At 36.1% G+C, this 24,153-nt stretch overlaps 1 protein-coding gene across 9 annotated transcripts in view; it reads right to left on the reverse strand.

Moving 5' to 3' along the window:
• Positions 1-24,153, reverse strand: part of Grm1 (glutamate metabotropic receptor 1) — a 406,588-nt gene that overhangs the window by 46,794 nt on the left and 335,641 nt on the right. For all 9 annotated transcript variants that reach the window (XM_074072604.1, XM_074072567.1, XM_074072583.1 and 6 more), the window contains 3 exons: positions 23,864-24,110; positions 19,155-19,323; positions 9,494-9,620 (listed from right to left, as the gene is read on the reverse strand). In XM_074072604.1, coding sequence (XP_073928705.1) covers positions 9,494-9,620; positions 19,155-19,323; positions 23,864-24,110 — 543 coding nt within the window. The remainder of the gene's footprint in view (positions 1-9,493; positions 9,621-19,154; positions 19,324-23,863; positions 24,111-24,153) is intronic.

Below are 24,153 nucleotides of genomic sequence, written 5' to 3' on the forward strand. Positions count from 1 at the left end.
ATGAAATATCGCTTTGTTTAGTGATTCCATGGTGCTTTCTTACACTCTTTTTACTTTGGGAATCTAAAACATCATTCATGAGCACAAACTCTTGACTGGCCTTAGTGGTCACTCTTCCCTATATGTCAGAGGAGTGTCTAAATCTCAACCTCTTCATGTAATTACTTTACATGAAGTTCTAAATTGAGTGATCTCATACAAACACCTACACAATTATAAATCCTAAGGATTATCTTCTGATATCAAGTCATACTTTAATCCTAAACTTTTTATCTGATGATGGCTGGAAAGATGACACAGGTGATAGTTTGGTAGAGATTTAGAGCAACAATGGCTGGCTGGGGAACTTTTGACATGAAAATATCAATAAATTGAAATATTTAAGAAGAGCTCTAGAAAAAACAGGAGACATCATGTTGGTGAATAATCTGCTCTTCTAAGTGGAGCTGCAAAAAAAATTTCAAATGGACCTTTTGTCAAGGCCTTTGTAACCTCCTGAAAGTCATTCTCTTTACATTTCTCTCCTTTTCTCTGTATCTTGGCCTGATTTTCTATCCTCAGAAGTTTCCCTAGAAAAAAATTCTACTTTTAAAAATTTCCAGAATGTAAGTCAGATCTATAGAAGTTGAATTAAAGCCTGGGTCTAGAGTCAAATTAAGGATTGTAGCTATAGTTAACAATTTTCCTAAATTTAGGAATATGGGGCAAAATATTGCTATAGAATTCAGGATTCCTATTAGCTTGTATCTTATGCCATAAATACATTCCATTTAATTTAATTAGTTATTTCTTCATGGAGGAAAATGTTTAAAGGCAGAAAAATAAAAAAAAGAAGATCTGAATAACCCAGTAGTGTAAATTTTTTTAAAAATAAAAGCAGAAAACACTATTACATGGGGTACTATTAGAAGATTTTGTTTCAATAAAAATGCAAACTTGTAAGATAAAGATGACTGATAGATTTTAGGAAGCTTTCAAATGGTTCTGGAGAAGATCCAACAACTGACATAAGAAAGACATATCTTCTTCTGTAAATGGGCTTAGATCTTCTGAACTCATGCATTATAAGAAAGTTAAAATAAAGGATGATCATTTTAGAAAATATTAGCTATGTGGTTAGACATTCCCAGATGACTTAAAAGGTATATAAAGCAGAAATCAATTATAAATCTTTAAGTAAGCCAACCAAAACATCCTGTTTTCCCCATTGCTAAGAGTATTAAAGGGATCTGTAGACTCAAAAGTAGAAGTGTCATTTAAAGAACAATTGTTGAAAATCTGTCTGATGTCATAACATCATGGGAGACACTGACACCCCAGAAATCCACATTTGTCCCCTGAACTGCTAAGGGAAGCATTATTTCTTTCTAATATTAATAGAATACCAGATATATTGATTTAATAAAAATCAGTTAACATCCCAAAATATAGCTGATACTTTGAGATTATTATTACAAGAATGGTTCTTCATTCTCTGTGGCAAAACCCCACAAATTTAATTGTCAGGATGTTTCTAGACAAGATGCACAATAGTTCTTACACATGATCAAATTATAGCTGCTCTAGACATATAAACACTTACACTGTGTATAATTCAAGAAACAGCTATTATCCCAGGATCCCTGTCAACAATATTCTCCACAGAAAATAAGGTTTGGAACAGAGCACACAGGTAACTAAATTTTCATCAATGTTTTTGTAAAAGCTTAAAAAGGTTACACCATGCTCTGGGTAAATTAAAAACATGGCACATATAGAAGAGCTACTGTCATTGTGGCAGCAAGTTTCCAAGATGGTCCCCAATTTTCCCCACCTCCTGATATTTGGGTCCTTGTGAAGTCCCCGTCTCTTGAGTATGAGCAGGACCTGTGACTTTCTTCTAAGTCTATAGGATAAAGTAAAGTTGATGGGATGTCACTTCCAAGAATAGATTCCATAAGGTAATGACTTCCTTGCTAGTAAACTCTATCTTGCTGGCCCTGAAGAAACACCATGCTATGTTGTGGAGGTCCACATGACAAAGAGCTATGGACAGTCCCCATCCAACCACCTGCAAAAGACTGTGGTTTTCAGTCCCACAACCTGTTAGGATTATGTCCTGCCAACAACCACGGAGTGAGTTTGGAAGAATTCCTCTTCTCCACCAAGCCTTCAGAATGTGAAAAATCCTAGCCTTGTGAAAAACCACAAAGAAGATCTAGTTAAACTGTGCCAGATTTCTGACCTACAGAAACTATGAGATAATAAACGTGTATTGCTTTAAGCTACTAGACTTTGGGTAATTTATACCAAGAGATAGCTAATTTACCCACCAAACCTAACTCCTTAATTTAATAGACAAAGCTTAGACCTCTTGCCTTACAGCAATTAAATACATAAAATAAATAAATTAACACACTTTTAGGTCTTGTACTAGTTACTTAAATCTAATATTGCCATATGTAATAAATTCCTCTTACAGAAACTTCTTTGCTACTTAAATGACTAGTTATGAATTATTACTACTTCTCATTTTCATCCACTGATGTGATACTCATATTGTAACAACTATATAAATCAGTGAGGAAGCATCTCAGGATTGTGTTAATGTCATTCAAGAAGTGTTCGTGCTCAGAAGAGAATTTTGAATACTCAAAACTTATTATTGCTTTATTGTGGATGTTATACTAAAAATAAAAGGCAAACGTCTAGACTTGACATATAGTAAGCAGCCCAGGCAGTATTATAAAATCCAACACTTTATCCCAATCTAAGTTTTTCTAATAACTGAAATATGGCCTTCTCTATGGCATATCAAATTACCAAAATAAAGGGGTAGAGAAATACATTAATGGTTGGTATATTTTCAGAATAATTGATTTTTTTGACATTAGGTAGAAATGGTTTTGGTGGTGCTAAGGACCAAACCTAGAAGTCCCATTCATGCTAGGCAAGCATTCTATCACTGAGCTACACTCCCAGCACCAGAAACACTTTTTTTTAGTCTTAAGGTATTCTTTGAAAATAAACAATAATATTAATGACTGGATGTCTTAATGTTACCTAAAATAATTGCTGTCACAAAGGTTGGCTCAGAGTGCAGGAGTTATTTTAGAGAACAGAGACACTAAAAAAACTTCAGAAGTATAATATAAATATTTTAGAGATGATCATGATAAATAGATAGCTCTAACTCAAGGGTCTCACATAAAACAATATAAAATCATTTGTTAGTAGAAAGAAGTCCATGAAGAAGATCAAGGATTCAATTATAGATATGCAAAATCAGGTCAGAAAATATTCTGAAATACTTTCAGAATGATTATATTGTAAGATCTATAAAGATAATACCAGAATGGCTATTTGGTAACTTCAGTTAGACATCCAATGGACACTGAGTAAAATACTCATGAAGAAATGAAACAATTCATTCTTGGAGGGACAAATTGACCAGAAAATTAAAATCAGTGGGGAAATATTTCCAGGATAGTAGACAATGTCTAGTTCATACCTAGTTTATAATTCGGTTAATCTAAAAAAATGTTGGTGGGACCCCAACTAATAAAATTGTGGGAGAATCCTTTTAGCATCTCCAAATGGATTGACAGTAGTCTTCTGTATGATTTACAAATATGTACTGCTTCAAATAGTGTGTTTATTTTCTGAATAGATTAAAGCATTCACTTGTTGAAAAGATACAATCCCCACGATGGTTGAAATAGGATTTGATTTTATATTTCTTAGCTAGAACATTCCAATATATGAATCTAGTGATATGGGGAGATAGTTATTGGAACATTTATTCATGAGTTAAAACTTTGTAAGGCTATCTTCATCATTCCCAATTCCCTGAAAAATAAAAAGGAACCTTAATATTACTGAACACTATACCTATTAGTGTTTTTAAACTGAGCTTCTTCCGAAAGACTCTAGAAGCAGAAGGCCCATGAAAACTGGACACAATAACCTTAGAGCAAGCTGATGACCATCCAGTAGTCTTCTGTGTAAGATTCTCATAAGATTACAGTCTCTATTACATTCCCTTCTGCATGCTCTTATTTATTCATACTTTTTTCTTTATTGATTTAAAGTTATATAAATCTGAACCTATTATTTGTTTTCCTTACTTGTAACAGGAATTTTCTAAGCCCAGATTTAACTAGACAATTGTCACTCTAATTCAGTAATTTCAGTACAGCAGGGTATTGTTAGTTGAGATAATTTAGTTATAGGAAGATATTATTAGTTGAGAGTGTGTTACACTAATTTCTCCAATATATTTTGCATGCAAAGGTTGCATGAATTCAGCTATTTGCAAGGATTCAGAAGACTCACAGAATATACTCATATAGTTTTCATTTGAAGGCAAAATGTATATTACATTGAAAGGAATGCAGATCAGCAACAAGAAATCAAGAGATACAAAGGTACAAGCTCTAATTCATACACAAAGATACTTCATCTGAAGGTTGAATTACCAAGAGTTATATGATAAATATTAACTTTGAGACAGCTCAAGGCAGAAATTCCCAGTGGAGTCCTTTTTTTTCACCCTCAATCCTTGAAGCCGAGTCAGCCTATTGAATTGCCAGTGCCAAGTGAAATCCATCAGTAAATTGGTTCACTGATGGATTTAACTTATCCCCTGTGAAATTTCAAACTTCATATATTATAAATCCCAGTTCCCATAACATGGTCAAAAGTCAGATACTAAGGCACCTCCATAGACAATCATAAAGTTGTCCAAGTCTAGCTGTGAAATAACTTTCCCTGCACAGCATATGATATACAAATAAAGAAAAATGTCTTTATGCTAGAAGAAGATAACGTATTTTTGTACTATAACAGTAAAAGTTCATCATGATAAACTCAGCACATGCTTGTAACTCTACTGTGATTGCTTTTTCTCTTGGGATGATAAAAGATTCTTTTCATACATGGAAACCAGGGTCGTTAATGTCAATCCAGACCCACCCAAAACAGAATCACCTGGAGATTAGGAATGATAATTCTATTTTGATTAGGCTTCTTAAAGCTTGCCTTTTTTCCTTTCCTTTTCTTTCCCTATATGTTTTTAAACATCCTACATTTGAGAAGCATTAGCTTTGCCATATTGAGGGCATTAGCTATCATCTCCAAGTTGCTCATATATATAATATAATGAGGTTTTGGGGAGTCCTGTTTGGGAGTATAAAAAAGAGTTATACTATATACTAGTATTTTAAGAGTACCAGTGGTGGAGAATGCCTTCACTCAGTGGTGAGCAGTGGCCTGAGATACCTGACCACAGTACTCAAAGGAAGACTTTCCGAGCATTGTGCATGCTAGATCTGAAGCTCTGAGAACCTGAAGGCTAAAATTTAATATTTCTAATTAGGTCAAGACTTATTTATAATTAGGTCAAGTCAAATTTAGCATGACTCAAGAAATAAAAGCAATGATCATTTTACCCAAAGTATCTTAGGGCAATTCATAACATTTATAGTACTATTTCATGATTGCATAAGGAAATGCGTTTCTTAATGTTATTTCATTAGCATCAATTACCTACTAGGTGAATTTCTATTTATAATTCTGTACCCAGCCAGGCACCACCAGTAGCTCACACTTGTAATCCTAGCTACTTTGGAGGCTGAGATTGGGAGGATCCAGTTCAAGGCCAGCCTGGGCAAATAGTTCATGAGACCCCCATCTTTAAAATAATAAGAACAAGATGTACTGGATGTGTGACTTAAGCCTATTTTGCAAGTCCAAAGCCCTGAATTCAAACCCAAGTCCCCCTAAAAAAATACATGTCCAGTTTAAATGTTCCTTTTTCTGTGAAAGCTTTTCTCTTTACAAGGAAAAACATGATTGCTTTTTTCACTGTGTTCACATGCCTTTTTACACATACCTTTACAGCAGGACTTATAATAGATTGTTTACATGTCTAGTCTCATGAAGCTCCTCACATGCTTGTTTTATTTACCTACATCCCAAGTTTCTCTAAAAATGTCTAGCACAAAATAGGAGGTAAAGTATATTGTAGAATTAAATAAATGAGTAGATAGTAGTGTGAGAGGTCACATTAACTATGGGGGTGGACAAAAATAGTTAAAGTTAGATAATCTGTACATTAATTTCTGCTTTTTTTATTGAGAAGACAGTGCAGTTTATCTTTTTGAAGAGCTTTCTGATGCTATTTGATATTTTAAAAGAAATAAGTACTATGTTACTTATAATCTGTCTATGAATTATTAATCTAATATTAAACTACTGTCAAGTCATAGCATCACAGAAGAGAACCCTATTCACACATCATAAAAAATAAAGTGTGAAATTTAAGTGTGGAAGTAAAATGTGCAATTTTTCCAAGAAGAAAATATGAAAAATTTAACAGCTTTAAAAACCACAAAGATATACACCAATTTCTCTTCATAGGAAAGAAACAACATATTCTAATGAAAATTTTTAAAATCACTTATAAACATGTTTTTATTCATTAATATTAGGACTTGGGGGCTATATATAAACAGTAGCTATCTCTAAAAGTGATTTTAATACATTTTAGCAAACTATCCTCAGTTAAAACATTTCTCAAAAAAGAATAATGCCTCCTTTAACTAAAATTTTGTCAGAAAAAAACCCACCCATGACAATAAAACACCTACTTAAAGGCAATGCATTTATTCTACTGAGTATTCCTACTGATTTTTGGTATTCTGTGCCAGTGGGTTTTCTCTTTTCACAACTACTGCTACCATGGCAACACCAACAACACATTGCCATCTACTGTGCCCTTGCTCTGTGCTTGACATGACACCAATTAAGGGGCAAATGGGATTTAATTTTCCATTCGTGTATGAAACCAAAAGGAATGCCAAAACAATAGGTGTCATTAAAACATAAGTATAAATTAGTATGAGAGATGTATGTTCTGAAAGATCCCAAAGGTAATATTTGCAAAATACTCTGGATATATGATCCAAGAGTAGCTGTTTGGCAGAGTATAAAGGCAGTCTGAGCTGTTGTCTCAGTTCATTTAAATGTGAAGGTGACATTTACATGTATGATTGATTACAGTATATTAAATCTTTAGAAATATAATAGTATTACTCTTCATCTATTCATGGTCACCAGGAGGACATCTTTTATGCTTTATCAAGATATGACCCTCATCAATGGAGCAATCATTTGGTAGTTGGCTGACAATATACCCATAATGGAAGATCTCCAGAGAATAAAATATATGACTTTGGGTTCCATTATTACAGCATATTAGATCTTTTATATAAATTTTTTAAAATTTTAATATCTTAAAGTAGAAGTTCTTTTTCATGTATGAAATAAACCCTAACTCAAGATGAAGTTTGGGAAGCTCCAAGGACTGCAGACAAGAGAAAACATTGTACCTCAAAGCCAGTACTTCTGACTTCCAGATCAACCTGATTGCATTTGTCTTTGATCTCTTTCTAGTCAGCTGTGATCTCAGGCAAATAACAGAGGGGGATAACTTTAAGTCAACCCCAGCTCTCAAACATAATGGCCCTTTTTGGGGCCTGATTATATAAGGAAAAGAGGCTCAGCAGGAAGCACATGCTATGAAGGGAGAAAAAACTTAGGACAGATACAAAGTATGAGTAAAAAGGTGATGTGAGACCAAAGGAGGATGCAAAACATTTATCTGTGCCCATCTACTGCATGCAACCATGTGATAAATGACATAGCAGGGGCCAGTGGGCCCAGGGTGAGTGGGGGACAGGGATCCTGGATTTGCATTGTGGATTTTCTATTAACCAACTAGATGAGCTCGAGTGAGTCCCTTCTTTCTAATTATCTCAATTTCACAAATTTTGATTAGGAACCTACTGTATTCAAGGCACCAGGCTCTGAGCAGGTGTGCAGTGCTTCTCCATAGGTAGGACAGGGAATAACTGCATCTCTATCTACTGGATCCCACTCCAAAACTAGAGAATGGGAATCTCCGGAAGTGAATAATTCATGGGGAACTTAGGGGTATGTGAAAGTTTGAAAAACAACTTTTAGCTAGAGAATAAAAGGATTAGTGTGTGCAGTTTGTACCTTCAAAAATGTTTTGACTTAATTTTGTTTTCTTTAAAAAGGACCTTTGAACTAGGAGATTTCTGTAAATTGTCTGATGCTCATTTTAATTTGTTTCTAACAGTGTTAATATTTTACCAGGTACTGCCACTCACTGAGTATAATTTCAGGTATGTGATCTGGTTCTACTTACCCAGCCATTTTTCTTATATGTTTTGAACAAGCCATACAACTTTTTAGTTTCATATTTTGATTTAGGATCAAGTAAAAAAGTAAGCAAGCAACAGCTCTATTACCCTCTCTGATGGTTTTCAACAGCACTCAGGGAGACACAAGATCAGAACTTAGTGACCTGAGTTGCTTCTAAGTAGTTGCATGGCCTTAGGCACACAACCCCGTGTCTGCAGGCCTCAATTTCCCCTTGCTAAAAATGAGAGATTAGCTTATTCAGATGACAAGATCTGAATGTGCTCAGATGACAAAGTTCCTAAGATCCTATGACTTCAAATTTATGCAATGTATTTGTGAAACACTTCTCATCTGTGAGCTCATACCAGAGTCTATGGAAAACAATATTCATATATATGAACATTGTTCTTTAGAAAGTTATAAACTCATGTAATAAATCTATTCCGTGATCTAGTGATTTTACTAGTGAGTCATCTCTTGCATTCATTTATTCCTCCTCATTCCCACTGCAGCTGTCCTAGTCCACACCATTTGAAATGACTCAATGGAACCAACATGACAGCTTCTTGATTATCCTGTTTCCAGTCTAGTCTATACTCCACACTGCTACTATGTCCGTTCTTTTGAAAACAGATATCAGGATGTCATTCATCACTTTAAAACTCCCCATTAGTTCCCCTGTGCTTTTAGCCAACATATAAACATAGGCAAGTCATGGACAAGCATCCCCCATTGCTGCCAGCATCCTACCCAGTCTCATTTCTTATGGTTTTCTGCCTGTCCCTGTGCCTATCAACCAACCCCATGTGCTTGGTCCATACTTTGCCCCAAGATCTCATGTTCTACTTTCTTTCTAGAATTCCTTTCATCTTCTTGTCTCTGCCTTATAAGCTTTATAGCACTTTATAAATCTCTTGTATATTAATTTTTGCTATATTTTTTCACATTTCTTCAGTGATAGATTTTGAGCAGAATAAAAGCTAGGATTGTGTTTCATTTACCTTTGTATCTTTAAGGACTATATTAGTGATGAAGGAAATGTTAAAGAATTGGTTGCAAATATAAATTCAGTTGACCAGAAATACTTTCCAATACGATTTTTAAAAGAAAAAACAGAAAATAACTGACGGAATATCCTAGCACATATCGATTCACTTATGCTTAGATCATGAGCTTTAATTTCCATGTACAACATGGAAACTTATAAGAGGCTTGTGTATACTTTTGACATGAGCATGAAAGGACAGTGGTCAGAGATAGGGTCTATAAGCGAGGCTGCTCCTACCTGTTAGGTCTGCATTGGGCCACCAACCCAGGTCACAGGCTCGGCAGGTGAACTCGTCTTGCACGAACTCATTCTCCTTGCAGGCTGTGCAGATCCAGCAGCAGCTCACTTCTCCTTTCCGGATGACCTGTGACACAGGAATATTTCATGTGCCTTCGAGATGGCATCCTCACAAAGACTTCTATTTCAGATGAAGATTTGTCTTCCTGCTATGATTTTATTTTAATTAAAGTAACTTTGAAAAGTATCTTACATTACATTAAGAATGTAAATTCAGATGTACCTATTTGTCCTTGAGTTCATATGTGACTGTCAACTCATTCCATCCTCAGTTTCAATAATAATGGCTTCCATAGAATGAACTATTTTATTTTTGCAGAATTTTTAAATAATGAAAGGAATTTAATGTTATCTTTATTTATATTAATATTTATTGAATGCTCTAAAAAGGTAAAAATTATACTTTTTTTCCTCTGGAAAAGAAAGTAATATTAAGGAACAAAAGTTCTTATACAATAAAACTTCATTAATTTATAAAAACTGAGGAATTATAAAATGTTTCCTGTAAGTATGAGAGATAGAATTTTAGGTAACTTCATTATAGGGTAACTTCCATACATAAGGACAGAGTGATGGCTAAGAAAGAATAGCCAAGTAGCCCTGTCTGACTTTTCTCTAGTGAATTCAAATGATCACATTAATTGCTAGAAGAAAAAATTATTAGTCAAAAGTCATTGAAGAGTTGTCTCTTATCTGAGCAGGTTACCTTACCTCTATTGTCAATTTGTTTGTAAATATTTCCACACTCGTACAATACAAAAGTAGACATCAATGCATTGCATGTAGAGTGAGTTTCTTGTAGACAGCATATAATTAGTTCTTGCTTTCACCTGCAGCCTGATAATGTCTGCCTTTTACTGTTTAGTGCATTGACATTTATTATAGCAATCAATATGGTTGAATATAAATCAATCATTTCTTCACTTTTTTCTACCTGTCCCACCTATTTTTTGTTCCTTTTTCCTATTTCTCTGCCTTTTCTTTTTGAACATTCTATATTATCCCTAATAATGGCTTATTAGTTAAGCCTCTTCTTTTTGTTTGAGTGGTTGTTCTAAAACTCACAAGACTCACCAGTAACATATCACAGTCAGCATTATAATATTTATTATAATACTATTATACTGTATGTGTGAAATTGCACAATACAATACCCCTCCAATAACATTCTCACATTTTCCCCTCACATCCTTTGGGTTATTGTTTCAAAAATCTTATTTACACATATTTTAGATCACCCCCTTACTCACAATGAATTATTATTTTGCCTTAAACAGTAAATTATTTTGTTATAAATTCTTAATTTCTGGTGCTTCTAATTCCTTTGTATGGACACAAATTTCTCTTAGTTTTCTTCTCCCTGAAGAATTTTCTTCAACAGAGTAAGAATTTGAGAATACAATTTCTCTCAGTTTTTATTTGTTCAAATAGTCTTATTTAATTTTTTTTCTTCTAGCACTTTAAGATTGTATTCCTTTCTTGTCTAGAATACAGTTTTTTATGAGAAGTCTGGTATAATTGTTATTTTGTTCCTCTGAATATAACTTTAAAAAAAATTCTGGTTATCAATTTTGTTCAGTAGCAGTTAGCCATGAGTGATGGATAGATAGAAGAGGATAGATATAGATAGATAGATAGTCAGCATAGATAGAAGAGGAGACAGGGAAGTTATATTATTTTAATAAATATTAAAAGGGCCAGACTCAACATTGAAACTAGAAAGTAAAAACTAAAGCACCAGAGCAAATAGCCACCCCTTCTCATCTCCTTTTGGATGTTTAAGTTACAAGAACAAGGCTGTCTGCATCCCTTTTCTCTTTGAGATATTAGCTAGCTCTAGGGCTCCTTGGACAGGTGTAAAGGGCAAAAAGAATGAAAGGCATATCTAGCAAATGGAACTCCTAAGCATACCATTTGTCCCTGCGATTTGAATAGGTCTGGATGACACCAGACCTGTTTTAGCACTCAGATTGGTTGAAGTGAAACAAAATATTTGTATTGGCTATTCCTGTACTGCTTATCTTAATTAAGATAATGAAGTAGCATTTATTTATTAATTCAAATTTTCTCATATCATTTACAAAACAACTATCATTTGAAATGTAAATTTCCCAAACCTAGTCTAAGGATATTTGTGACTTCTTTTCAAAAAGACTTAATTTTATTATACTTTCAAAAGTTATTTGATAGTAAAATCAGAAAAGGAAAATTTTTTATATTAATGGAAAATATTCTATCATTTGGTCTTTTTATTTAATTCTAAAATAGTGCTATAAATTTCAACTCTATGTCCAGGAAAATGATTTATTTTTACGGAGGCTAGAGTTTCTATTATTTTAAAGCATGGTCATATTTATAGTTTAATTCTGACTCCACATGAGGAAATATATGATAATTTTTAATGTGTTAGGGATGACTTCTGCTCCTAGACATGAGGGAGTAACAGGATTCTTACGTAGCCTTTCGCTGTAAACAATGGGAAAAAAAACTTGATAAAATATATGAAACAACTGTGTTTAGACTTTGGAAAGCAGTGCCTCACTTTGATGCCAGGAAGGTGAAGGGAAAGGGTAAACCTTAAAATCACTCAGGTTTTCTGCCTGGGGACAATTTCCTGAGCGTTATCATCCTCTGTAACATTAGCCACAACTAATGAGACAAATTCAAAGGATGATAATGTTAAACACATTTACAAACACTATTTTCTCTTCTTCTTTAACATCTATCATCTCCTCAGATGGGATGAAAGGAGCAAAATCTCATCAGATTGTAGATCTTACCAAGAAATGACGATGTGATATGTCAGTAATTATTTTCTACTTGATGGACATGTTGCACTGTTTCCATCATTGCAAGATAAATGGGACGATAATGCTTTCCAAAGTCCACCCCGCTGATTTCACACAAGTTTCATATTCTAGCACATATATGAAGTTCTTTTTCTCTCCAAGAACACTTAATTGTGATATCGACAAGTGTGTTATAACTGAAGTAGGAACATTATAATGCTTCCACATTTTCTTGTTAATTTTGCTACTGAATAGTGTAGACTCAATTCTATGTCTGCACGAAGCAACAAGAATTGTCAGTTAATTGTAGAAATTCATCATATGTGTATATGTGTACATACACATATGTAGACATATATTAATTTATTCTGCCTTATATGTTTTATCTTATTTATTTATTTATTTATTTGTTTATTTATTCATTTATTTTGCAGTAGTGGGGTTTGAACTCAGGGTCTACACCCTGAGTCACTTCACCAGCCCTTCTTTGGAAAGAGTTTTTTCAAGAACTGTGATCCTCCTGAGTAGCTAGGATTTACTGGCGTGAGTCACACTGGCACCCAGCTATGTTAGATGCTTTAAAGGATCAAGTTTATCCCTTTTCACTACTTTTCTTATTAGGAAAAGTAGGGAGGTACTAATTGCTTGAAAATTTTGCTCAAGAGTGGGTATCTAATCTTCCAAATAAATAACTTCCCTTATAGATTAATTCTGGAGTTGGGCTAAATAAGCAACTATAAATTTATGAAAGTATTTTAAAAGCAGAAAAATGTGCAGAGGAAGAAGAAAATAACTTTAAAGCAAAGGAGCTAAATAAAAAATAATTTAATAGCCCACCCTACTAGGATGATCATAGGCTGCTACAAATGACAATTGTTCTGGAATCTGAAACCATAACCTCGATCTATAATCTTGATGATATATGTTCTAAAACAACTTGGCTACTTTTTTTTCAAGTACAAGGTTTGAACTCAGGGCCTTACACTTGTTAGGCAAGTGCTCTATCACTTCAGCCACATCATCAGCCCTTTTTTTTTTTCCTCAGTTATTTTTCAGATAGGGTCTCATTTTTCCCTGGAGCAAGACTTGAACCACAATTCTCCTACCTCCTTCCTGTGCAGCTGGGAGACAGGTGTGTACCACCACACCCAGCTTGTAAACGAGAAAGGTCTTACTAACTTTTTATGTCTGAGCTGTCATGAACTGCTATCCTCCCATTTCTGCCTCCCACATAGCTGGGATAATAAGTATAAAACTCAATGCCTGGTCAAATTGGCTCCTTTTTTCTTTTTCTTAAATCAATGGCCTTTGTTGAAAGTTGGTAATATAAATGGAAAACATCAATATTATCCATTTATTTTTTACAGATGGATATTAGAAATTCTAAGTTTCTTCCACTGACAACTTCTCTCAAGTATCTGTACCAACAAGGAAAACCCAGAGACCATCTCTTATATCAGCATTACCTAATAATTGATGCTCATGGCACAAACCTAGGGATATTTACGGTTAGGAATTTTCATTTCTCTGGTTAGAAATATTATCAAAAATAGGATAAAATTAGTCTTATCTTGTGAATGGAAAGAATTAATCCAATTCTAAATTCTACAGTTTGTAAATTCTATATAACTGGGCTTTGTCCTACATATACCAAGTGTCATTTTACTGCATAACTACAGGGTATGTATAAATGAGAAAAGTTTATAATATATGCCATGCTCATCAGAATTCTGTTTTAACTGGCTGGGTGAGTGTAAAAGAAAGTCTGTGCTCTCTTGCCACAGTCTCCCAATTCAAAATTATTATCTTGGAGAAAAGAATCCACAGACAAACTTAAAGGAAGAAGAAAACATACAAAAGAGAGAAAGAGAGGGGGCATAGGGGAAGGAAGAAGAGGAAGCCAGTGAAAATAATCTCTCAGGATCCCTTTACTTACTTCTCTGGCAACTTCTTTGTCTCCTATTAAACTCTCCCTACCTCCTTCACAAATATTGTTTCTTAATTATGAATTTTGCTCCCTCACTATTTTTAAAGTGGATCAGTATTTATGTTTTTATTGTGAAGTATTGAAAAACTAAGCTTAGAAACTGAAATTAGCATTCGTAGGAAACATGCCACTTCATATAATGAAAGGTAGTTGAACACCATGTGGACATGGGATGATAAGAGTTTGGGGTTGGCTTCAAGCCCAGCTTTGGCACATTTTAGTTGAGAGGAACTGGAGGTCAGAGACTCAACCCTCTGAGTCTCAGATCCATCATCTATAAAATGGAGGTGACAATATCTGCTTTGTAAGAGTTGTTTCAAGAAGTATGACATGATTTATGTAAAGCACCTACTCTTATTAGCACAAAGACATGCTTGGTAAATGTTAGCCCCTGCACCCCATTCTTTCCCTTCTTCTCCTTTCCTTCTGCTTTCCTTCCTTCACCTTCCCACCTGTTCTCAGTCTTCACCATAAGAAGAAAAAGAGCAGCAGGCCCTGTATCTGAGACCAATATGCTTCAGCCCCTTACTTTTTGCTTGTACAATATTGCACATATTTTATGTGCTGCTTCTGACTCTTTTAGCCTCATTTGTCTTTTGGGTCCATGGCCACCTAAGAGAGTTCTGGACACTTCTGTGACTACCATCTTAGCCTCTATTATTGTTGCTTCATCTTCTGGCCTCTCCAGCTGTCCCCCCCACTATGAGACTACTCATGGTGGGTTCTAGAACTTTCTCTACTGGTCCTGCCATGACAGAAGCCCTGACCACACCATAAGGGACTCACCCAGGTTTTCATCCCCTCTCACTACTTCTAGAATCTTAAGTGGATCCAGGTAGCAAGATGTGGACTCTGGCTTCCTCAGTAGTTGCCTAAAGGGATCAGGTGATGTAACTTCCTGTGAGCATAAACTTTGACCAGAGAAAACAGAAAACAGAATGGTGTGGGTGCATTCATTCCCCTTTTCTCCAGTAATCTGAATAACCTGTCCAGAGAGCTCTGTGAGGCCCAGTCAACAGCCAATTCAGTGAAGCAGTAGTGTACTTAATAATACATCATCTTGTTTTGTTTTATTTTTCCTATTCTTTCATTTCTTACTTCCCTTCTCCCCTCATTCCTGCTTGTCTGGGATTGAACCTCCCAATATTGTGTTAGCATTTAAGTCTTGCATAGTTTTAGGGCTCAAGGGAACCAATATGGAGATATCTGTGAGCTACATTTTTCTAGGATCTCTTGTCTACTCTCTTCTGGATGGGTTTGATAAAATAGAATTAAATAATGGGGGACTAAAGACGAGGAGACAACAGAAGCAAGGGTATCTTCCCCCACCCCCATGCTTCAGGGAATAAATAGTTCAAGTAGAGGCCATGAGTTCCTCCTGTGTCCCTCCAAGCCTGAAGTGGGAGTGAATTCCTACTGCTGTTTATCTTTAAGTTGCTTCACTATCATGTCCCATATTACCTTTATAACCATTTCCTACAAATTCCCTCCATTAAACCACATAAATCCTAATATAACAACAACACCACATATAAAGCATGATTTTATTTACCTGTGTTTGTGGAATGACCGAAATCATTCTTTGCCTCCATAAAATACTATGTTTTAATATATATATTTCTAAAATTAAGTAACATAAAAAATGGGTTTTTAACTAATTCAAAGCAATTATCTTAGGAAAGTTCAATGCATTATCAGAAAAATACCAAATTATTATTTGATACTTAAAATGAATAGACTTGTTAAAGGCTATACTTCCCAGTTAATACAAGTGCTGTCCTACAGTCACCTTGTAAGCTGCTTCTCTTCTGTCTTCACAGTGGCTACTGAGACCTGGCTCTCTGTATCCTGGGCCTGGCAGGTGGTAAATTAGTGGTGTTAGAATGTAAGTGCTATTACTTAGTAAATGGGATTCAGATTTCATTTGCTTCCATACCTCCCAAGGTGCTATGTGAAATAAACAAACACTCCCCCCCTTCCACTTTAGGTGCTATTGAGAACAGGCATATTTTCCTCCTGCAGGGTACACAGTATTTCTAAAATTGGCACCCAAGAGATTTGCATTTATCATTAGTGCTTGGTAATGGCTCAGAAATGATTTCTGGGATCGCCTTCAATAACACCGAATGGGTATAGCACAGACATGTTGCCAGAAATACTTCAGTATCTAGGCAGTCTTGCCTCTGAACTTGGAGAGAAAAGAGGCCTCTCTTCAGGAATGTGCGAGTGTAAATACACTTTATGTGAATGTGATCCATGGCCTGCCAGAAAGGAATTGTGACAGGGAGCTGGAGCACAATGCATCCTGGGAAAAATTTGGTTTTGCCTGCTACACCCACGCCCAACATATCCCCAAATCAAGCTCTGTCATATCATAAACTGTTTCTGCACACTCCATGCCACACTCACACTGGAAGGGAGGTCTGAGCCTAACGTGGCATCCTTGGGTCAGAAAAGCTCTCGAGCCCAGAGCTGCTCATCTCTCCTCAGCCCACTGCATGACCTCAGTCACCAGATGTGCTAGTGTTTCCCTTCATCTCAAAAAGGTGATGCAACCAGAATCCACTGGTCTAACATCTCATGTCAACAGTCAAGAAGGAAATCGGGGCCTCTGGATTTCAGAGGACATACTCATATATACCACCAGATGGCCTTGTGTGAAAGAATTCCATCTGGATAAGAAGAAATGGATGTTTCCAGAGAGGCAGGGCTGATGCCTCAAACATACCAATTTGACTGGAGTCCCTCTTATATTACTGAAATACTTCTGAATGGATTCAAAACCATGATGTCTCCATGTCTCCTTAATTGGCTCACACTACCCCAGCCATGTCAAAACTTCTTGGCCAAATCTTCCCACGACCCACTGGATTAGTCCAATTTTTTTGTTGATATTATGAAATGCTGGAGACTGGGTAATTTATTTTTAAAAAAAGAACTTATTTAGTTCACATTTTGGTGACTGAAAGCACAAGCTTGGGTATCCCTATCCATTTGGTGGCTAGCAAGGACCCCTTTGGCTGTATCATGAGATAAAGGAAAAATGGAAAGGGAATTGGATGTATGCCATAAGGGCTAAATGCACAGGGTGCCCTCACTTTCTAACAGCCTACTCCTAATTAACTACGTGATACCAGCATTAATCTTTTTTGAGGGTAATGGCCCAATAACTTAACAGGCCCCACCTAATAGGCCCCACCTCTTCAAGGACCCACCACCTCTCAACATTGTCACACTGATACGAGCCTTTGTGGGACTTGCCCAAACCACAATATCCACAAACTCAAGGATTAACCATGGTTATGAGCAGGAGGACTTTAGTGCCCTGCTATAACACTAGAGGGGAGTGTTATTGGTTAGCTAGTTGTCATAACAATTATTAAATATTTTCAGTGTAACTTCTGCAGAGAAGGCACAAATATTTAAAACTCAGGTAATTTGTTTACAAGTTGTTATTTCCTCAAGCAGCTGGAATCACTCAGGATTTGTCTACCAGGGCACCTCTTCTCAACTACCAAAAGCTGTTGAAGGCTCCAAATCTTCCATCATTGTTGGTGAGTTAAGGCTTCTCCAAGCTCCCTCCTCACCAGAACTTGTATTGAATTCTTGTCCCTTGGATCCTTAAGTATACTTTGGGCCTTTCCATGCCTGGGTTGGGGGTAAGTGGGTGCTGAGCTTCCAAGCAGAAAATGGCATAGTAGCAGTTTGGGAGCATAGTGAAGGAGCCAGAGTCTCACACGATCTACACCAGCTCCAGCTGTGCTGTGTGACATTTATGTGACAGCCTGTCTGCTTCCCAAGATGAATCACAGAAAATTAGAGATGGGAAAGACCTATTAGTTCATCTAATCCATACCCCTGCCAGTTCTCAGCCCCTCCCCTGTGCTCTGTTTCCTTCTAAATCATCCAATTTGATTTTAAATAGCGTGAGACACAGAGAGCACTGTTTCCATGCTTTCTTTGCTGAGAATTCTCCCGGCACATTCAGCAGAGGGCTGATACTCGGTGTTTGTCTACTTGAGTTTTCTGTATACAGAAAGTTATTGTTACTCACTTGCTCCCCTTGGATATAATTAGGAAGTGGTGATTCTTTGGTTAGAAAACAAATATCCATTTCAGAAGAACCAAAGGACTTGGTAGAGAAAAGGGAAATGTTAAGTAGAGCTTCTGTATTATCTTATTTCAACTTGTTACTTTATTTATATTAGCATTGTTCAGGTTTTGCTTCTTCAACAATAGTTTGAACTATGACTAAATGGTACTACTAGATTTGGCTTCTATGTTTAATTCTGTTTCAAAATTTTTAATTTAAAAACATTTAATTGACAAAAAGTTTATATGTTCAAGTTGTACAACATGATGACTTGATAAACATATGCATAATGTACTGATTATTACAATCAAATTAATTAACATGTCCATCATAACCAATGTTGTACATCAGATTCCCAGAACTTTCTTTAGCAAAAATAGGCACTATTACTAAGCAGCATTATTGATTTGGGTTTCTACATTTACTTCTGCTTCAATTTTTAATTCAATTATTTATCTCCTTGCTACCTATATTTTATGTAAGTTTCCAGCCCATCATTGCAATTAAAATAAAAACTATTCAAATGTTCTAATAGTTTACCTATTCCATTTCCCAGTTTTTCTTTCTGTTTTCAGTTTTAGCTAAACATAAGAGCAAAAAAGAGTTAAGGCTGACACATCTGTTCTGGATAGTTTTGTTTAAGAAGAATGTCTCTTTTTCTTCACTAATGCCCAGGTAGTAGATCTTCTTGTGAATAACATCCAACATATGAAGAACATATTTGTGCCTTACCTTAATCTGACCCTTTAAGCAAGGCTCACTGCACACAGAGCGTACCATTCCACTTTTGTTCATCTGGATTTTATAATCATCAATATTCAGAACGCCTTCATGCCAGGTTCCAACGTGTACATAGTCATAGCGATTTGCTTCAGTGTACTGCAAGTTCATGATATCGTACCTACAAAAGAAACACGGGAGGCACAGGATGTGGACATAATGTAGAAAACAAAGATTTTATTACATAGATTTTAGCAGGGAGAAGAGAAATAAGAGCTAGAATCATCACACAGTCCAACAAGAGCTACTGTCAAAATTTAAATTTATTTCTAATGTTTCCTCTGATTTTCCAGATTATATCTGTACATAGTCCACATTTGTTAAAGAATTTATTATTCTTATAATTTTGTCTCTGTTTATTTACCAAGAAATAATTCCATGTAGGCTGAGTTAATCGCCTGAAAAATAATCATTATTATGGTACCTTTTCCCTTCTTTCCTTCCTTCCTTCCTTCCTTTCTTCCTTACTTTCTTTCTTTCTTCTGTTCTTCCTTCCTTTCTTCTTTCCTTCCTCTTTCTTTCTTTCTTTCTTCCTCTCTCTCTCTCTCTCTCTTTCTTTCTTCCTTTTTTGTCTATTTCCTTTCTGTCTTTCTTTCTTTTTTGGTGGTACAGGGGTTTGAATTCAGAACCTCATGCTTGCTAGGCAGGTGCTCTACCACTTGAGCCACACTTCCTCAACGTGGTTGCCCAAGTTATTCTTTCAATAAATAACAGTCTCTTAAAACATTAATTTCTATATTTGATGTCTTTTATTTCAATTTTCCTTTTTATATTCAATTGCCATTTTCATTTAGAGAAAGATTTACCAAGTCTGAAAACTTTTCTATATGCTAATAAAGCAAGAAATCTGAGAACGGCATCTATAATTAGTAAGGAGGTTGGGGATTTAACGTCCTATACATTGACATTTAAACTGATTAGGACACACTTTTTTTTAAAATCAAGTATGTGCTGACGGTTATTTCCATAATTTCAAATGCTGAAATGCTTGACAATGGCAAAATCTACATTTGGAACTCTTCCTGTAATAATGATGTCACTATATACATTTTTGTTTTTTAAAGAAACCTTTACAGCAGTCAGAGTATATTCTAGGTTCCAGACCTCATCTTTTCCAGGGCAGGCAGTGAAAGATAGTTATGATGCAATGGAAAGAATAGAGGACTTGATGTCACAATGTGTGAGTTGGAGTCTCTCCTCATAGTTTAACAGTGGATAGTAGTATTTATGAATGTCACTAAGCCCTTCAAGGTCCATTGGGATTCTTATGAGGATTTATGAATGCAAGCATGTAAGAAACTATTTACAATTGGGACAAATGTCTAAGTCTGGTGTTTGCCTCTTCTCAAAATTTGTGGTATTAGGAGGTGGGACTTTTTGAAGAAGATAAATTCATGAGGGAAAAGCTTTTAAAATGGGATTACTGACCTTATAAAAGCAGCCCAAGAAAACTCTCTTGACCCTTCCACTAAATAAGGACACAGGTAGAAGGTACCATCTATGAATCAGAAAGTGGGCCCTCACCAGACACCAAATCTGCTGGTGCCTTTATCTTGGACTTCTCAGCATCCTGAAACATGAGCAACAAATTTCTGTTGTTTATCAGCCACATAACCTATGGTGTCTTATTATAGCAGCCCAAATGGACTACAACTAATAAAAGATATTTGTGTTTGACATAGTCATTTATCTCTCAATCATTAAAAATTCTTTGGTATTCCTACATCTTCTTTCCATGTTACTACTCACTCCAAGCAAACTACAACTATGTAGTGGTTTGCCAAAATTCTATGCCTGCTCTTGTCCCCCCACCACCACCATTTTACTGACTCTGCAGTGATATTCTTTCTTGCAGTGCCTATGCAGAGTCCTCACTCTCCTGGGCTAGAATACGAGTCATGGCCTCTTGCCATGACCGTCTTGTGTTTAAGCTAAGGAAATAGATGGCAATTACCAGCACACATTCCTCTCCTAGGCTCTTTTCCTCCTTCTTTCCTCCCCCCATGCCCTTGCCTAACCCATCTTGCTAAACCTGATTCAGACTCCTAATCTTTCTTACCCCAGCACTCTGGGAAGTTACTACCAATAAGCCCAAGTTGGCTTTTGAAGTCTATTGGCTGTATCTGGCCTAGTTCTTTTGGTAGTCAACAAATATCAGTGTATTGACTTTCCTGCTTGTTCTTAACGTACAGATGCATCCTGACACCCACAGGGTGGCTCATGGATTCTTCATATCCAGATTTCAACAGTGCTATAGATAGCTGTCTCTTAAAAGAAAATGGGACTAGAGAAAAGTAAAGGAAGTATTCCCTTACCCAGTGAGCAGAAGTTACCAAAAGTAAAGAGAAAGAATGGTGCACCTGGAGCTCATTATTCATCTTTTTTCTCTTCTGGCTTTGGGCTAAGAAAGAGTTATTAGACATACCAAAATATTTCACAGTAGCTCTGAGTGATATCTAAGTGGATATTGATTGTGAGTTGATGGTTCACACACACATCCTGTGATCAGTGACACTAGTCAATGTCTCTAATATCATTCCATTTTGAGCTCATTATGGGTATTGAACCTGCTGTGTGTGTTGGGTATGAATAGTTTCCTTTTTCATTTCCATTAAGTTTTGTGTTTTCTTCCACACTTAATTATACCACCTTCTTACACACTTAACTGCAATGCTAACTTTGGGATGTCTTTTCTATAAATTAGTTTCTTAAGACTTTGATTTCCACTTCTTCATTTGCTCTATTGTAAAAGAAATTACACTCACTAGCTTTCAGAAACTGAAAAATTCATAATATTTTGGAATGAAAACATGATTTTTAGAAGTTCCAAGTGCTGGAGAAAAAAATAGAAATACTAAAATGTACTGAGGGAAAAATACTGACTTACTCAAAAGAAACCTCCATGATCCTGTTGTGTTAATGAACACTCTTTTCTAGACCACAGGGTGTCTCCCTGGCATGTTGGCTTGTATTTGGAGTATCAGAAGATAAGATCCCCAGAGAATGCTCATATTTTGAATATATAATTAACAATGGAACAGATATAAGCTAAAATTGTATGATTATGTTTTGGATAACTTACAAATAGAAAAAGGAGGAAACTTGTATTTACATAGTTTAAAAAAAATGTATCTGGCCCCAAGTGAGGCACATTGTGTATATTTCTTTATGAATCATGAAGTCTGTCCTTGTACTGAGCCTAGTCTCCAGTGAAACCAGGATTACAACAGTGAGTTTAGGAGGAGGGTGGTCCTGTTCTGAGTCTCGGGCCCATTTGTTCCTGCTGGTACAATTTCCTAAGGTGCCCAGTGCCTAGGCTTATCCATTCCACTCACATTCCATTCAAAATCTGCTCTCTCCTACTAACTGGCAGCTTGGAAGGTACCTACAATTTAATTGTTTTAATTGTTAACAAGGACATATCATTTATCCTTCCTAGAGCTGCAGGATTATAGTAGGGAGATTCCATTTCACCCCTACGAGGTATTTCTCTAAATGCAGAACATGAAGCTTACATGAAAAGGAGAGTCACGTGGGAAATTATTTAGGGTGACACAATCTCTTACAGTACTTCTACCATGATATTAAGATAGTTGCTGCAATTTTGCCTAATTTTAGGATTAGCAAAAAACCAGCGTGATATAGCAAACAATTACAAGCCTCAGAATCAGACGGCACTTGCCTCCACCACTTGCTCTCTGTCTGACTTTGGGTGAGCTGTTTAGATTCTCTGACAGTTTTATTATCTGTAAAAGAAGGATAACAGTACACCTCAAGCAGCGAGACTAAAGTGACTATATGCTACATTTTAACACAACATATGCTTTCCTAGAAAGTTGTAACTGCAAAACCATAGACTGAAAGACAACAGGGCCTAAAAAATTACGGCCACACTTGAAAGCCTTTTTGCTTCCTGATGCGGCCATTCTGATTATCTCTTTCCTGGGAAAATTCAGATGAATGACCACAACTACTCTTGACACCGATGTTATTCCCTTCCTACATGAGAGCTTACCGATGTTATCAAAGCAAATGTTGCAGAACAGATTTATGTAAAATAAGTTGGGGAGAATTTTAGATATAAGCATTTAAATTTAATTTCCCTTTTGATAATTCTTTGAAAGTCATAACAGACTAAATTCTAGAAAGAAAATTCTTTCTTTTTTTATTTCCCCCAGGAGATGTGTTAGCAGAAGCATAAGCTAGCCTGAGGAAAAGGATGCATATGCAGGACTTGGTTCTTCTCACACACTCAGTCAAGTGCAATATGCATAATATTTCATGATCTGAATAGCATGGAGACCAATCAGAATGATGCTGTGAAGGCAGTGCCTGGGAGGGTCCTTCTCTCCAAACTTACTCTTTAGTTCCTTAGGTTTACAGGGATGTTCCAGGAATTCTGACAGAAAGGCCAGATTGTAGCTGAGTAGTAGAGGGGTGGCAACATCAGGATTCAGAGTTCAACAGGCATTTTAACATTTTAAAAATCAGTGTGGTCTTGGTAATTTCCATCGGACACTAGCCCTGTCTTTTTAGCTACTAGTTGAATCTATCTTTGATACACAAAAAATCATGGAACCAAATGGAGCCCTTGTTGCCACTGTCTGGCTCAGGAAGGTTCACAGGGTTACTCACATCCATTACAGAAAAGACTGCTTTACCTTCCTGGAGCATCACCCTTCTCATCAAACCACACTTCCTCCCCAGACACGCCGATGAATGAGGATTTGATGAGGAAGTCCAGGAGCTTGCTGCCGTCAATGGGCTTCATGGCATCACAGAGTCCCACGTGGCCAGGGCAGAGGGCATGGTGCATGTTCTGTAGCCCGTGTGCCATGGCATAGATGGCATTAATGACAAACCCCATCTTGCTGTCTTGGACATAGTTTTCCTCTAAGCTTTCATTGCCTGAAACAATAAAAGCAAATTACAATAAGATTATAATCATGTA

The sequence above is a fragment of the Castor canadensis genome, chromosome 1 (genome assembly GCF_047511655.1).
Source record: "Castor canadensis chromosome 1, mCasCan1.hap1v2, whole genome shotgun sequence".
NCBI lineage: Eukaryota > Metazoa > Chordata > Mammalia > Rodentia > Castoridae > Castor > Castor canadensis.